Source organism: Microcaecilia unicolor, chromosome 6 (assembly GCF_901765095.1).
Source record: "Microcaecilia unicolor chromosome 6, aMicUni1.1, whole genome shotgun sequence".
NCBI classification, from domain to species: Eukaryota; Metazoa; Chordata; class Amphibia; order Gymnophiona; family Siphonopidae; genus Microcaecilia; species Microcaecilia unicolor.
Genome location: NC_044036.1, coordinates 346,310,387 through 346,328,121, shown reverse-complemented (window position 1 = coordinate 346,328,121; position 17,735 = coordinate 346,310,387). Strand labels below are relative to the sequence as shown.

General features: G+C 43.5%; 1 protein-coding gene across 1 annotated transcript in view; it reads right to left on the bottom strand.

Annotated features, from left to right (window-relative positions):
* Nucleotides 1-5,970: 5,970 nt before the first annotated feature.
* The window catches only part of SLC16A3 (solute carrier family 16 member 3), a 70,969-nt gene continuing 59,204 nt past the window's right edge, over nucleotides 5,971-17,735 (bottom strand). Inside the window, exons 4-5 of the mRNA XM_030205197.1 lie at nucleotides 16,687-17,454; nucleotides 5,971-6,924 (exon numbers count right to left, since the gene is read on the bottom strand). Of these exons, the coding sequence (XP_030061057.1) occupies nucleotides 6,644-6,924; nucleotides 16,687-17,454 (1,049 nt within the window). The 3' untranslated portion in view covers nucleotides 5,971-6,643. The remainder of the gene's footprint in view (nucleotides 6,925-16,686; nucleotides 17,455-17,735) is intronic.

Here is a 17,735-nt window from a genome sequence, read left to right as displayed (position 1 = left end):
CCGGCCCAACATGGCTGCCAGCGGTAGCCCCACACCGAGTGCGCACCATTTCTGGAGGAAAAAGAAAACCCATGGCAATAGCTTGTGCAGTGGTAACCCGGTGTTAATTGGGCATTGCCATGCACTGCCTGGTTAGCGCGGGAGTCCTTATCGCCACCTCAGTGGGTGGTGGTAAGGGCTCCCTGTCGCATGACCATGCGGTAAGAGTTCTCTTACCGCATGGCCATGTGTACTTGAGGTCTTTTTACTGCTGCAGTAAAAAGGGCCCTGGTGGGTGGGAAAAACAGCCCCTGCCAATAGCACAGGGCCCTTTTCCCGCAGCTTGGTAAAAGGACCCCATAGGTTGGCTACAGATACACGAGTGCAGCAAAAATCAACCAAAGGATGAGGGACACCCTTGAATCAATTAGATTGAAAATTCTGCAGGAACAAAACACATCTTGGAATCCCTATGGACTGAAATTCCATGTGTAAAGGATAGTGATAGGAGTGTATTACCGCCCACCTGGCCAGGATGAACAGACGGATGTAGTGATGTTATCAGAAATTAGGGAGGCTAACAAACTGGGCAACACAATAATAATGGGTGATTTCAATTACCCTGATATTGACTGGGTAAATGTAACATCAGGGATGTTAGGGAGGTAAAATTCCTTGACGAAATCAAGGACTGCTTTATGGAGCAGCTGGTACAGGAGCTAATAAGAGGAGGAAAAATTATTGACCTAGTCCTTAGTGGAGAGCATGATCTGGTGCATGAGGCAATGGTGCTGGGGCCACTTGATAACAGTGATCACAATATGATCAGATTTGATATTGGCTTTGGAGTAAGTACACACAGGAAATCCAATACATTAGCATTTAACTTTCAAAAAGGAGACTATGATAAAATGAGAAGAACAGTTAAAAAAAATTAGAGGAGCAGCTTCAAAGGTCAAAAATTTACATCAGGCATGGATGCTGTTCAAAACTACTATCCTGGAAGCCCAGGCCAAATATATTCCATGTATTAAAAAAGGAAGAAGGAAGCTCAAACGACAGCCAGCATGGTTAAAAAGTGAGGTAAAGGAAGCAATTAGAGCTAAAAGAAAATCCTTCAGAAAATGGAAGAAGGACCCGACTGAAAATAATAAGCAACAGCATAAGGAATGACAAATCAAATGCAAAGCGCTGATAAGGAAGGCAAAGAGGGACTTTGAAAAAAAAATATTGCATTGGAGGCAAAAACACATAGTAAACATTTTTTTAGGTATATTTAAAGCAAGAAGCCAGCAAATGAATCAGCTGGACCACTAGATGACCGAGGGGATTAAAGGGGCACTCAGGGACGATGAAGCCATAGCAGAGAGATTAAATTAATTCTTTGCTTCCGTCTTCACCGAGGAAGATTTGGGAGAGATACTGGTGCCAGAAATGGTATTCAAAGCTGACGAGTCAGAGAAACGGAATGAAATCTCTATAAACCTGGAAGATGCAATGGCATGATTTGATAAATTGAAGAGTAGCAAATCGCCTGGAGAGGATGGTATTCATCCCAGAGTACCGACAGAATTGAAATAATAACTTGTGGAACTATTGTTAGTAATATGTCATTTATCTTTAAGATCAAGCATGGTACCGGAAGATTGGAGGGTGGCCAATGTAACACCGGTTTCTAAAAAAGGTTCCAGAGGAGATCTGGGAAATTATAGACCGGTGAGCTTGACGTCGGTGCTGGGCAAAATGGTACAGACTATTATAAAGAACAAAATAACAGAGCATTCAAAAGCATAGATTAATGAGATAAAGTCAACATGGATTTAGTGAAGGGAAATCTTACCTCCTCAATCTATTAAGTTTCTTTGAAGGGGTAAACAAACATGTGGATAAAGGTGAACCAGTCAATATTGTGTATCTGGATTTTTTAAAAAGCAGTTGACAAAGTACCTCATGAAAGACTCCAGAGGAAATTGGAGAATCATGGGATAGAAGGTCATGTTCTATTGTGAATTAAAAACTGCTAAAAAGATAGAAAACAGACAGTGCGGATAAATGGTCAGTATTCTCAATGGAGAAGGGTAGTTAATGGGGTTCCCCAGGGGTCTGTGCTGGAACCAATACTTTTTAACATTTATAGATGATCTAGAGATGGAAGTAACCAGTGAGGTAATTCAATTTGCTGATGACACAAAGTTATTCAAAGTTGTTAAAGTGCAAGAAGATTGTGGAAAATTACAACAGGACCTTACGAGACTGGGAGACTGGGTGTCTAAATGGCAGATGACATTTAATGTGAGCAAGTGCAAAGTGATGCATGTGGGAAAGAAAAACTCGAATTATAGTTATGTAATGCAAAGTTCCACATCAGGAGTCACCGATCAGGAAAGGGATCTAGGCATCATTGTTGATGATACGTTGAAACCTTCTGCTCAGTGTGCGATAGTGGCTAAGAAAGCAAATAGATTGTTAGGTATTATTTTTGTTTTCCATTCCTTTCCTAATAAGGATGTTATAATGCCTTTGTATCGCTCCTTGGTGCAACCGCACCTTGAATATTGTGTGCAATTCTGGTCACTGCATCTCGAAAAAGATGTGGAGGGGCATAATCGAATGCGAACGCCTATCTCCATGGGCGTCTATGTCCGAAAACGGGTACGTGAAGAGGTGGGACAGACCGTATTTTCGAAAAAATGGACGTTTTTCAGCTGGGCGTTTGTTTGTTTTTAGCGATAATGGAAACTAAAAACGCCCAGCTCAAAAACGTCCTAATCCAAGCCATTTGGTCATGGGAGGGGCCACGATTCATAGTACACTCACCCGCCTGACATGCCAGGACACCAACTGGGCACCCTAGAGGTCAGTGCGGTGTACTTCAGACAACACTCCCACATGCATAGCTCCCTTACCACGGGTGCTGAGCACCCAACCCCCCTCCCCCAAAACCCCCTACCCACAAATGTACAACACTACCATAGCTCTTAGGGGTGAAGGGGGCACCTACATGTGGGTACAGTGGGTTTTGGAGACCTCCCATTTACCAGCACAAGTGTTACAGGTGGGGGGGGATGGGCCTGGGTCCACCTGGCTGAAGTGCACTGTGGTACCCACTAAAAGTGCTCCAGGGACCTGCATACACGCAGGCCTCTAGGACTTCTTGTTGCTGCTATATAACATTGGCACACCAGTTGACACCTGAAGACTAATCTCTCCAAAAACGTCCTTTATTGGAATAAGCACGCTTACTCACAGTTAACTGCAGATCAGAGGTTGTGCCCCACTGGCAACGAGTCTCCCTGGTACTGAGATGAGCAGTAGGTCAGAGCTGGCAGAATGCTGTACAATGCCCTCTTTCAGCCACATTCAAGGTAAGAACTAAGTTCTGTAACGTGGCTAACACGTGAAAGGGATCTAAAACTGGCTTACAAAAATGGCCACTACCTCATGGACTACCGGAAACAAAACAGGGCACACTCTGACCCAGTAAGCAGGGGGAAAAGCACCATGGGAGTAGAGCCTACCAACTACCAACATCGTGAGCATTTGCCACAAGCTAGTGGAATCACGGAACCCAATACCCTACACAATGCATTGCTGATGTGACTCTGCAGTGCCCTTAACAGAAAAGGTGTCACACTCACCCGAGAGCCACATCAGAACCAGGGAAAGGCTGTCAGAGGATAGAACACATTCTGCTGTCATGGAGGTGGGTACGGCATTTGAGGCTGGCATAGAGGCTGGAAAAAAAGTTTTTTAAGTGGGGTTTTTTTGGTGGGAGGGGGTTAGTGACCACTGGGGGAGTCCAGGGAGGTCATCCCCGATTCCATCCAGTGGTCATCTGGTCAGTTGGGGCACTTTTTTGGGACCTGTTCGTGAAAAAAAAAGGGTAAAAAAAAAGTGACCCAAAATCATGGTAAAAAACGCCTTTTTTTTCCGATTATCAGCTAAAGACGCCCATCTCTCCTCGGCCAATAACCACGCCCCAGTTCCGCCTTCACCATGCCTCCAACATGCCCCCGTCAACTTTACCCGTTTCCGTGACAGATTGCAGTTGGAAACGCCCAAAATCAGCTTTCGATTATACCGATTTGGGCGCCTACGGGAGAAAGACGCCCATCTCCAGATTTGGGTTGCAATATAGGCGTTTTTCTCTTTCGATTATAAGCTGGATAGTGGAATAAAAAAAGGTACAGAGAAGCGCAATGAAAATGATAAAGGGGATAGGACGACTTCTCTGTGAGGAAAGGCTAAAGCGGCTATGGCTCTTCAGGTTGGAGTAAAGACGGCTGAGGGGAGATAATGAGTGGAGTGGAACAGGTAGACATGAATCGCTTGTTTACTCTTTCCAAAAATACTAGGACTAGGGGGCACACAATGAAGCTACAAAGTAGTAAATTTAAAACGAATGGGAGAAAATATTTCTTCTCTCAAGGTGTAACTACAGACACCTACACCTGGAAGCTCGCCAGGTGCCCTTGGCCTGGATTGGCCGCTGTCGTGGACAGGATGCTGGGCTCGATGGACCCTTGGTCTTTTCCCAGTGTGGCATTACTTATGTACTTATGGAAACTGTTAGAGAAATACCACCTTTTCTATTTTTATTTCATTTTGTTGCTATTTAAAAATAAACACACACATGGACTTATAGCATACTGACACCGTGACAGCACTATCCATGTGATAACTTAGATGCTAGGACTGGCTTTTAGCAAGCTCAATACTGTCCCCACTGATATGTTATCTGTATGTACGGATGCAGGGCAATCACTGAACAGAACAGCTCACCAAGCAAGGGTTTTTTTCAGTGGCTCACATGCTTGCTGACTCACAAGCCTGACTCATAGGAGTATGTGGTAACACTTTCTCCCCTGTCCACTGCTTCTATTAAATTTCTCTTCAGGGCATACAAATCTGATAGCATGTCACCTCTCTTATCCAAAGGACACAATGTGCCAGTATTTCAAATAATCCTTGTGGTAGCCCATTGGGCTTTCTACACTGTTGTCCTTCCCTTTTTATGTAATTATTTTATTCCTCATGTTCCTTTCTATTCTTTTCAGTCCTTTCAGCCACACTTGCTCCCATCCCTATGGAAATCCACTTAGACTCTGTTCATCATTCCTGTTTTATGCATTCTGTATTTGTTCTGAGACTTCACTTTGTAAATGTAAATCAGACTCAATATTATACACAAGCCTTTTCTACACAGGGTCTGTGGTGTGACCTTGTGGCAGCTCAGTTCACTGCCACTGTATGCACTAGTCTTTGTGATATTCACCTCCCCCCATTTCTTTAACAGTGTGAACTGCACAGCGAGAGTGTATTGAAAGAATACTGTAACTTTTGCTTTTCTGTTTTCAGGGTCCTCATTTCTTTGTTATTTTGTAATTTACTTTGCGGCATATCAAATACATTGACAATGACACTTGAACCATCCCTGTATAGAAAAAAGTGTCTGGTGCTACAAAAAAAAAATACTGTAAACTTTACAACATGTAAAATAAGTCACAAACATGTTAAAAATGAAACAAAATGAAACTAAGGATTACAAATTAGGGTATTCCTTTTGCTGCTGCATCTAAGACAGCTGTTCTTTCACTGGCAGTCTTAGATGCAGCAGTGAAAGAACAGCTCTCTGCAGACAACTTTCAGATCAGTTATCCAGACTTCAGCAGGATGGATTTAGAGGTCTTTTACTAAAATGCTCTACATTTTGGGCTTGACATGCTATAATACTGAATTTTAATGCATAGCAAGCCCAAAACTAATATTGCATCGAGGAGATTCCACAATTTGTTACTGCAGGTCATGCCTTAACAATTCAATTAACATATGTGACCTGCTCCTAGTTAACACAAAGTCCTTACCGTCTCCTATTTAATGCATTAACAGTGCAATAGCCAGTTAGCGTGCGGTAAGAACACATTTACCAGTTTAACACTTCCACATCCACTCTCTGCTCATGCCACACCCTCAAATGAAAATTGTGACAAATTCAGTAATACGCGGTTTAATGCTTGAAACAGGAAAACTACTGTAAAGTTCTTCTTTGCACATTTTAACCCTGCATTAAGGGCTTTACAATCTTTAGTCAAAGGGCTCCTTAGATACCTATACTTAGGGCTGCTATTCTTAGGTGGCTCTGAATTTTTAATATGGGTGTTTATGTTCTAAATTGTTAAAGTGTTTTTGAAGGCACAAAAATTGGTGTTGATTGGTGTTTTCATACCATAGGTGGTATTGTCTGGCATCTTTTCTGGTGATGTCAGTTGTAAGGCATCAGCGCACAAAATCAGAAAAACTAAGTGCAGGACAGAAGACATGCTGGGGGGTGGGGGTGGCGGCAGTGAAAGAATACTAGGGGAGGTGGTGTTTTTCTGCTGTTTATCCTATAAATACCTATTCCAATTTTTATAGGTTAAAATAAAAAAATCAGAAGTCTTATTTATAATGCACAAACAAGCAAAACTAAAATTTACCCCACAAAATGTAACAAATGTTTTCCAAATATTGAATCACATCAAGTTATTTTCTAAGTAGAGAAACTTGATCTTCACTTTTGAATGGTTCCAAACTGACTGCAAATGTTCCTATATGTAAAACAAATACAAGTAAAATCCTTTTGTTCTGAATAAGCATATTTCCAGTTATTTCATAAGGGCTCTGGTCACACACATGTCTCTGAGTTTGTACCAACCTCCCCATTTTTTTCAGGTTCATTCTTAAGAAACTGCTCCACCTCTACAGAGTCCAGCTTGACATTTCCTGTTGCTTTGCCATCCAATTTGTGTAACTCTTCCCGCTCTGCTGCTTCCTCCTTGGATACAGGTATTTCAGATTTCTTCTTAATGCAAAACAAATTTCCTAATAGTAGCACAAATGCTGAAATGACCACTTCAGTTCCAGCCAGGATAAATAACAAATATTTTTTTACATCCAAGAGTTTGCCTGTAAAGAATCAATTTCACCATTAAATGCATCAATGATTTTCTAGAAATAGTACAGATCTTTCTAATAATCACAGACAAGAAAACTAAAACATACAAAGATCGACAGTCAAAAGCATTGAACAGGCCAGGACTGACGCCTGGCTGGTTAAGTGCCCCATAACCGGCTATCTGGCGATATTCAGTGGGAGACAGCTGGCTATCTCCCACTGAATACCACAAGTTAGCGGCTAACACATAGCTGGTTATATCAGCTGGCATAAACGGCTATATTTGGCAGAGTGAATATATGGGATATTCTTTGGCCAGTTAGAAGATAACCAGCTAAGTCTGAATACCAACATGGCTGGTTATCTTCTAACCGGCCAAAGGTAAACCAGATATTGAATGCCAGTCACAGGAAATGGCCCAGCATTGGGGGGGGGGGGCGATATTATTTAATGTCCTGATGAGATCACTGTGTAGTTATTTGGAGCAAGATGGGGTTCAAATATTTATGTAGACGTCACATTATTAGTTACAGTACCTGATGCATTATCTGAAGCTGAAATAAAATTGAGTAAACTTATTCTAAAATGGAAAACTGAGTAACACTACATCAACTGAAACTTAATGGCAACCCCCCCCCCCCCCCCCAAAAAAAAAAAAATTATGGTTAACTCCCCCCAACTCTAGTTATTCTTTGTCAGCCTTTACAGATTACAGTTTAACTTTTCCAATGGTGTCAAATTAGATTCCACGCGTTCTGTTGATATCGATGTGAACAGTTTGATAAAGAAATGTTTTGTGATTTTAAGAATGCTTTGCAGAATTAGACATTTACTCCTATTTCAGCATTTTCAATTACTGATGCAAACTGTTACTCCTGACTCAGTTGGATTACTGTAGTTACTTGAGTTCAGTGATGAGGAAACTACAAACACGAGAAAATACATCACCCGTTTCTTATATTTGGCAAAGAAATATGAGAATTACACTGGCTTCCAAAGATGCGAGGAAAAGTGGTCTTAGGGAGCCCTTACACAACTCTTTCCCACACACTAAGGCCATTTCTTCTCGCAACCAGAAAATGGCCAATTTCCAGAATTAATGGCCATGCGCTAATATTACCATTAGTATGTGAACCATTGCTGCTACATATTTTGTAGGTGATAAGGGCTCACACACTAATCCTTCATTGTTAGGTGCCTAGAGTACAGCCTGTCAAAATTTCTATAAACTTAATTTTCTTAGAAACATAGAAAAGTGACAGCAGATAAAGGCCAAATGGCCCATCCAGTCTGCCCATCCTCTGTAACCCCTAACCCTTCCTTTTCCTAAGCGATCCCACATGCTTATCCCACGCCTTTTTAAATTCTGACACAGTCCTCAACTCCACAACCTCCACAGGGAGGCCATTCCATGCCTCCACCACCCTTTCCGTGAAATAATACTTTCTTAGATTCCTCCTAAGTCTATTCCCTCTTAACTTGGTAATAAAGAGATTAGCCCCCAGATATCAGCGCTCTTTAAGTGGTTAAATAGCGCTTAACCAGCCATCCACCGAAATTCAGCGGGAGATAACCTGGTTGGTGGATAGCTGGTTATATCGGCTGATATAACCGGCTATTTGCTGATTTTTAAACCAGGTTTTGTGGCCACATTTGTCCGTGTGAAAACCTGGTATATCTTTGGTCGATTTAAAGATAACTGGCTACATCTGAATATTGACTTATTTATTTATTTATCAATGTATTTATACCCCACATTATCCCCACTTAGTTGGCTATCTTTAAACTGGCCAGAAATGGCCTGGCATTGAATATCCAGGCTTAGCCGGTCTAACTCCCGTGGTCTGAATATCGGCCCCTAGGTATCAAACCTATAAATGGCAAGTGACCGACTCACCTGCAAATGCGCAGTAGAGACTTCCCTCTCTGTCCCGCCCCCCTCCCCCGTCATCACGTCTTGACGCGGGGGCGGGACAGAGAGGGAAACTGCGCGGAAGGGGAGGGAGGGAACCGCTGATGTCGCTACCGCTCCCCCCCCCCAGGTAGCCGCTACCGCCCCCCCCCCCCCCGGAGTCGCCACCACCCCCCCTTCACCTGGCCCGGGCCCTCTCTTCATTATTCAACTTACAGCAGCGCCGAAACAGCAGCAAGCAGCTCAGCTTCAGCTCCCGTCGGCCTTCCTTCCCTGCCTGTGCCCCGCCCTCGCCGACGTGACGTCACATGAGGGCGAGGCACAGGCAGTGAAGGAAGGCCAACGGGAGCTGCTGCTTGCTGCTGTTTTGGCGCTGCTGTAAGTTGAATAATGAAGAGAGGGCCCGGGCCGGGTGAAGGGGGGGGCGGGGGCGACTCTGGGGTGGGGGGGCGGTAGCGGCTACCTTAGGGGGGGAGGGGACATGGGAGGTCTCAGAAGGAGGGGGGCCTTGGAGCTGGGAGGGCTGGACTGAAGGGGGCCTTCCAGCTGGCTGGGAAGAAGGCACGGGGGGGGCAGGGGGCCTTGGAACTGGGAGGGAGGGCAGGGGGCCCCTTACAGTTGTGAGGGAATGGGGCCCTTACAGTTGTGAGGGAGAGCAGGGGGCCTTGGAACTGGGAGGGAGGGAAGGGGGCCTTGGGAGCTGGGGGGAGGGCCTGGGGCCTTGGAACTGGGAGGGAGGGAGGGCGGGCAGGGGGCCTTGCAGCTGGGAAGGGGGGAGGACTGGAGGGAAGAAGGATGGCAGGGGGCCTTGCAGCTGCAACGGGAGGGGGGCCTTGGGAAAAAAAAACATTCCAATACGCGCCCGTTTTAACGGGCTTAACGGCTAGTATAAAATTATTTGAACAGTAGTCTAGTGGTTAGTGCAGCAGACTTTGATCCTGGTGAACTGGGTTCAATTCCCACTGAAACCCCTTGTATCTCTGGGCAAGTCACTTAACCCTCCATTGCCCCAGGTACAAATAAGTATCTGTATATACTATGTAAACTGCTTTGAATGTAGTTGCAAAAACCACAGAACAGTGGTATATCAAGTCCCATTTCCCTTTTCCTATTTGAGATTCTACATGGAATGTTGCTACTATTTGAGATCCTGTTGCTTGTATTTCAGATTCTACATGGAATGTTGCTAGTGGAAGAGTAGCCTAGTGGTTAGTGCAACGGACTTTGATCCTGGTGAACTGGGTTGGTTCCAACTGCAGCTCCTTTTGGCTCTGGGCAAGTCACTTAACCCTCCATTGCCCCAGGTATAAATAAGTACCTGTACATAATATGTAAACTGCTTTGATTGCAGCTACAGAAAGGCGTTATATCAAGTCCCATCCCCTTTCCAGATGGCTAAAATCTGGAACTTGTTACCATTTGGCTTAAGATTGTTTAGGAACTATGGGGTAAATATTCATTCTGTGATGGTGAGATGCCCAGGCTTCTGCATTGAAAATCCGGTTTATGGGGAGACAGCTAACACGTGGAGGGGCATAATCGAATGGGGCGCACAAGTTTTCCTGAGGGAGTCCTCGCAGGACGTCCCCACAAAGGGGCGGAGAAACCCGTATTATCGAAACAAGATGGGCGTCCATCTCTCGTTTCGATAATACGGTTGGGGACGCCCAAATCTCAACATTTAGGCCAAACTTAGATATGGTCGTCCTTAGAGATGGTTGTCCCTGGTTTTCGGCGATAATGGAAACTGAGGACGCCCATCTCAGAAACGACCAAATCCAAGCCATTTGGTCATGGGAGGAGCCAGCAGTCGTAGTGCACTGGTCCCCCTGACATGCCAGGACATCAACCGGGCACCCTTGGGGGCACTGCAGTGGACTTCAAAAATTGCTCCCAGGTGCATAGCTCCCTTACATTGTGTGCTGAGCCCCCCAAAACCCACTCGCCACAACTGTACACCACTACCATAGCCCTAAGGGGTGAAAGGGTGCACCTACATGTGGGTACAGTGGGTTTGTGGTGGGTTTTGAAGGGCTCACATTTACCACCACAAGTGTAACAGGTAGGGGGGGATGGGCATGGGTCCGCCTGACTAAAATGCACTGCACCCACTAAAACTGCTCCAGGGACCTGCATACTGCTGTCAGGGAGTTGGGTATGACATTTGAGGCTGGCATAGAGGCTGGCAAAAAATATTTTTAAAGTTTTGTTTTTAGGGTGGGAGGGGGTTAGTGACCACTGGGAGAGTAAGGGGTGGTCATCTGGTCAGTTCGGGCACCTTTTTGAGGCTTGGTCACAAGAAAAAATAGTCCAAGTCGGCCAAGTGCTCGTCAGGGACGCCCTTCTTTTTTTCATTATTGGCTGAGGACGCCCATGTGTTAAGCATGCCCCAGTCCTGCCTTCGCTATGCTTCCGACATGCCACCGGGAACTTTGGTCGTCCCCGCGATGGAGAGCAGTTGATGGCACCCAAAATCAGTTTTCAATTATGCTGATTTGGGCGACCCTAGGAGAAGGATGCTCATCTCCCAATGTGTGTCGAAAGATGGGCTCCCTTCTCTTTTGAAAATTAGCCCAATAGGCAGTTTACATTCACTAGAAAAGTCTTCATACAATAGTGCTCACAGGTCCATACTCATAAAAACACAGTCCACAGTTCTTCAATTCCTCAATATGATTGTGTGTTTCACCAGTGGCTTCAACAGAAGGAACAAAAGAGAAGGGTCGGCAGTGATCCCACAGAAGAATCAGACTTTATTGCATGAACACTTTTCAAGTGGATGATCAATCAACGGTGAAGTTGTTTGTTTGGCACTACCCTAGAAGTCATCTTGTAGATTTGGACTTGCACGAAAGTACAACTACGACTCTGCACTGGAGATTTAACATCTGTTCTGGAACACTGATGAGTTGCTGTTTAAGCTTTATTGATTCTATTAGATTTGATTTACTACTAGGGTTTGGTGCAATGATTGAATCTGGCATTTACCACTTGCTTGGTTAATCTTCCCTCCATAATTCTGAGCACCAATCTTTCTCATATTCATTTTTATTTTTTTCATATACTCTCATGTCTTTCATATAATGTGATGTTTTGAATTTTTCTGATATGTGAGATTCTTATTATATTTTTCTTAGGTTAGAACCTCTGTGATATATTTTTGGTTAGCTATTAGTAGACCAAAATCTTTTATAAATATGTTCTATCTTATTCTTTGAACAAAATATCTATGGAACACAACTCAAGAGTTAAAATTATTTTTTTCAAAGTTTTAAATTAAAAAATGTGACACACCAGAGCCAAATTCATAGTACAGGCACCTTAGCTTTCCTGATGTGTTTCATATATATTCACATTTTCAAAAAGGAGACCAGTTAGTCGTAATATACCATTTAAAATCCATATACAACAGGAATCTGTCATGTTTACGTTTACTGAAAGATTTGATACACTACCTTCCTTATCTGCACTGACAGTATTCCACAATTATCAAAATTCTGGTTCAATGCAGGTTACAGTAAGAGAACTGGAAATAAGAACCTAGGAGATTGTAATTCTTCAGACTCCAATCCTAGCTGTATGTAGACAGCCTAACAACAACAATTGTAAAGAACAAATGTAAACAATAAACATAAGTCCGTAAGTATTGCCATACTGGGATAGACGTGGAAGGGCATAATCGAAAGGGATGCCCAAGTTTTGCTGAGGACGTCCTCACAAAAAGTCCCGATGGAGGGGTGGGGAAACCCATATTATCTAAACAAGATGGACCTCCACAATTCTGTTGGGCTATTTTTGATGCGCACTCGGAAATAAATTTGCACGCAGCAGGTCACTCCTTAGAGAGAACACTGCTTAGGACCCCAAATATTTATTTATATTCTGCTCACACCTTTTTCAGTAGTAGCTCAAGGTGAATTACATTCAGGTACACTGGGTATTTCAGTCAGGCTCACAATCTAAGTTTATACCTGAGGCAATGGAGGGTTAAGTGACTTGCTCTAACCACTAGGCCACTCCTCCACTAGCTAGCTCAATAGTGCCACTCCTTAGATAAGATGGCTTCCAGCACACATTGCGTTTAGGACATTAAAATGGCAGCTTCTTCCCACGTGGGAGGACACATGCTTGCTCCATGCACAAAATGGTCCCCATTATACAACACCACCCCGAGGACGTCTGCAAAGGAGCCAGTCTCCTGCCACAAAGGGCATCCAAAAATCACTGCAGGACTGCAGCCATACTGCCTCCAAATCACTGCCAGACTGCAGACGCCGCTGAAATGCCCTTTCACACATCCCCGCTAAGTTAATTAAAATCACAGCCATCCCGCAGCCCAAGTGTCTGCCCACGGGAGCGATCAGTTTGAACATAATTGGCTAAGTCCAAATAGCGATAACCGGCTAAAAGGTAACTGCATATTCAATGCTGGTCACTGAAAACATCCCAGCAGTGGATATCTGGATTTAGTGCTCACCACTGAAGTTAATATCAGACTAATAGTTTTTTAATGCAGTATTTGATATGAAGTTCCCAATATTAGTTTTGAATTATATGCAGTCTACACTTTAGACTAATTTTTATATTAATATCCGCTTGGAATATTTATAGACATTTTGTTCTATTTCATCTGTCATGAGATTATCAAATGAAGCAGCTTTTGTTTTCTGTTTTACGCTTAAAGTGTTTGTATTTACAAGGTTTACTTGAAAGACAACACTATTATATAGTACATGCTACACTGCATTTATTTTAAAGATTAATGTACATCTGACTAACCACTAACTAGCACTGCAGATCGTACATCTGACTGGTAACTGTAGCAGTGACTAACCACTAACTAGCACTGCAGATCGTACATCTGACTGGTAACTATAGCAGTGACTATCCACTAACTAGCACTGCAGATCGTACATCTGACTGGTAACTGTAGCAGTGACTAACCACTAACTAGCACTGCAGAATGTACATCTGACTGGTAACTATAGCAGTGACTATCCACTAACTAGCACTGCAGAATATACATCTGACTGGTAACTGTAGCAGTGACTATCCACTAACTAGCACTGCAGAATGTACATCTGACTGGTAACTGTAGCAGTGACTATCCACTAACTAGCACTGCAGAATGTACATCTGACTGGTAACTGTAGCAGTGACTATCCACTAACTAGCACTGCAGAATGTACATCTGACTGGTAACTGTAGCAGTGACTATCCACTAACTAGCACTGCAGAATATACATCTGACTGGTAACTATAGCAGTGACTAACCACTAACTAGCACTGCAGAATATACATCTGACTGGTAACTATAGCAGTGACTATCCACTAACTAGCACTGCAGAATGTACATCTGACTGGTAACTATAGCAGTGACTATCCACTAACTAGCACTGCAGAATGTACATCTGACTGGTAACTATAGCAGTGACTATCCACTAACTAGCACTGCAGAATGTACATCTGACTGGTAACTGTAGCAGTGACTATCCACTAACTAGCACTGCAGAATGTACATCTGACTGGTAACTGTAGCAGTGACTAACCACTAACTAGCACTGCAGATCGTACATCTGACTGGTAACTATAGCAGTGACTATCCACTAACTAGCACTGCAGAATGTACATCTGACTGGTAACTATAGCAGTGACTATCCACTAACTAGCACTGCAGAATGTACATCTGACTGGTAACTATAGCAGTGACTATCCACTAACTAGCACTGCAGAATGTACATCTGACTGGTAACTATAGCAGTGACTATCCACTAACTAGCACTGCAGAATGTACATCTGACTGGTAACTGTAGCAGTGACTATCCACTAACTAGCACTGCAGAATGTACATCTGACTGGTAACTATAGCAGTGACTATCCACTAACTAGCACTGCAGAATGTACATCTGACTGGTAACTGTAGCAGTGACTATCCACTAACTAGCACTGCAGAATATACATCTGACTGGTAACTGTAGCAGTGACTATCCACTAACTAGCACTGCAGAATATACATCTGACTGGTAACTATAGCAGTGACTAACCACTAACTAGCACTGCAGAATATACATCTGACTGGTAACTATAGCAGTGACTATCCACTAACTAGCACTGCAGAATGTACATCTGACTGGTAACTATAGCAGTGACTAACCACTAACTAGAACTAATGTCTATTAACACACACTAAGCTGTAGCAAACATGGCCCTTAATTGCGTAAAAGAGAGAAGCTATAAAAAGCATAAGGATTCTCACAGACACACAATCATTGGCCAGTTTATTACCAACAGTACTTGGAAATTTAATAAAAGAATCAGCAACAAATTCTTACTTGTCTCTGTCCCTAAATGGTCAGGACATATCCTAATGCTTTGTGTTTTGTTTCCGATGGAGAAACATCCAATACATCAATCCTGCTGTAGTTCACAAGTGGTATTTCTATGTGACCAATGTCAGAAACACTATGAATGAAGAGATGTGAAACACCTGCTGTGGAACAATTTATACTATTTACTTTACATAAATAGAGTTGCAATAACTTGTTATATTCTCCCTTGAATATGGCCTGATTCTTTGTGTTTGGGAATTTAGCACTCAAGAAGGTACATCGGAGTTTGCAGAAGAAAGCAAAAAGTGGGAGAGCGACCAAGGATGCCAGAACCTGGAGGATGTTCGTTAATAAAGAATTTTATTAAAAGTTTTGAAGACTCAACACAACGTTGTGTTTCGGCCGTCAGGCCTGCATCAGGAGTCTGCCGTGCAGAATGCTGCAGAGCAATAATGATGGAGATCCTTTGAAGATCTCACAGCAATCTCTTGTGCAGAGTATTACTGGATGACATAAAGGATGATTCTTCAAAAGGAGCGTAGGTAGTCATAGCATCAAAGCCTGTGCCCCTTCACCCTGTGCTCAGGCCCCCTCCAAAGTTGTGGCACCTGTGCAAGTACTGACAGGGGTGCCCAGCCCCACCAGCCGAAGTGGTCTAGCTCACAAGCCCTGCCTGCCCTGTCCCGCTCTGCCCTCATCCTTTATGTCATCCAGTAATACTCTGCACAAGAGATTGCTGTGAGATCTTCAAAGGATCTCCATCATTATTGCTCTGCAGCATTCTGCACAGCAGACTCCTGATGCAGGCCTGACGGCCGAAACACAACGTTGTGTCGAGTCTTCAAAACTTTTAATAAAATTCTTTATTAACGAACATCCTCTAGGTTCTGGCATCCTTGGTCGCTCTCCCACTTTTTGCTTTCTTCTATTTTTACCGTGGGGTGTTTGAGTTCTCCGCTTGTCGGCGGATCTCCTCCCACATTGGAGTTTGCCACATTTTGTGTTAGAATTGTCATCTTCTCTGTCACAACTAAACAAATCTTCTGTCATTGTCGACCACAGTCTTGTGGTAAATGGCTTTATTTTTCTGCTTTTATGCTACATTTATTTTTTGAACTGGCAGTTCTCTTCTGTTCCTGCTCAATCAGAACCAGGATGGGACCTGGCTCCATGAGCTTTCATTTCCATAACCCCAGGATTTTCCCCCTGAGTCACTGCAGTGACTATCCTGTGTTAGGGGCCAAGTAGCCTGGCTCTCCATTCATGAACTCTCACTCTGAATATTTAGACTTTGCTCCCAAGTGATGAGCACAACTTCCTTCTCACAATCTGAGGGGAGTTGTAAATGCCTGCTTTCACAACATTCCCAGATCTGATGAGAATCAACCAGGACATCTTTTGCTTTAGTGATGCAGAGCAATTGTCATCTGAGTGACTGGGCTAGCCAATTTTCTCCTAAAATTATAAACTAGGACGAAGACAGCTTCACTGAATATGCAAAACAATAAATGTTATAAAAATTGAATACTTACCTGCTGAAGGAGGGCCAATCAGAACAGCCACAGCTTCTGACAGAAGCACCAATCCGATGGCACTGGAAAACTTCTGTGTTCCAACAATTTCCATAAGAACCTCAAACTGTAAAGCTCCAATCATCCCATAGGAAATGCCAAAGAAAACACAGAAAACTGCTAGACCAGCATATGAATCAGACAAAGACCCCATGAGATCAGCAAAACCATTGAAAAACATAGAAAAGCCAAAAAGATAGATACAATATGGCCGAACCCGCTCCAGACCAGCAACCACTCCACAAGTAGGTCGAGCAAAGATGTCCACAAATCCAAGAATACTAAGTAGAAAAGCTGCTTTTGTGTCCTGAACCCCCATATCCTTAGCATAATTTACAACAAACACGGGTGGCACAAATAGGCCTAAAACCATTATGGTTGCAGCTACCATATAAATGACAAAGCCTCTGTCTTTGAAGACACTGAAATCAAGGAGTTTTCTGGGCTTTTTCTGGGCAATCTCTTTGGTATTTTCTCTTGATGTCTTTGGAGGTTCCAGAGGCCGCATCAAAGCTCCACACGCACAGCAGTTCAGAAGCATTCCACCCAGAATGAGGAAGCCACCACGCCATCCATATTGATATTGAAATATCTGCCCCAGAGGGGAGAGAGAAGATAGGAACACTGGACTCCCTGCAGCTGCCAAGCCATTTGCCAAAGGTCGACGTTTGTTAAAGTATCGATTCAGCATGATGAGTGAGGGCTGAAAGTTGAGTGCCAGACCCAATCCTGAAATAAAACAAAGAAAATACACATCTCACAGTATTAAAAATCTTCTGGTCTGACTAAGATTGTGGCTATGGCTCTATGTCACAGACCTAGGCCTAGCCAGAAAAAGAACAGTCACATATCAGAATTGCTACATCGTCATTTCATCTGCTTAAAGGAGAAAACCCTTTAGGTTAAATGTGTGTGTGGTACCGTTAGTCTTTTTTTTTTGTTACATTTGTACCCCGCGCTTTCCCACTCATGGCAGGCTCAATGCGGCTTACATGGGGCAATGGAGGGTT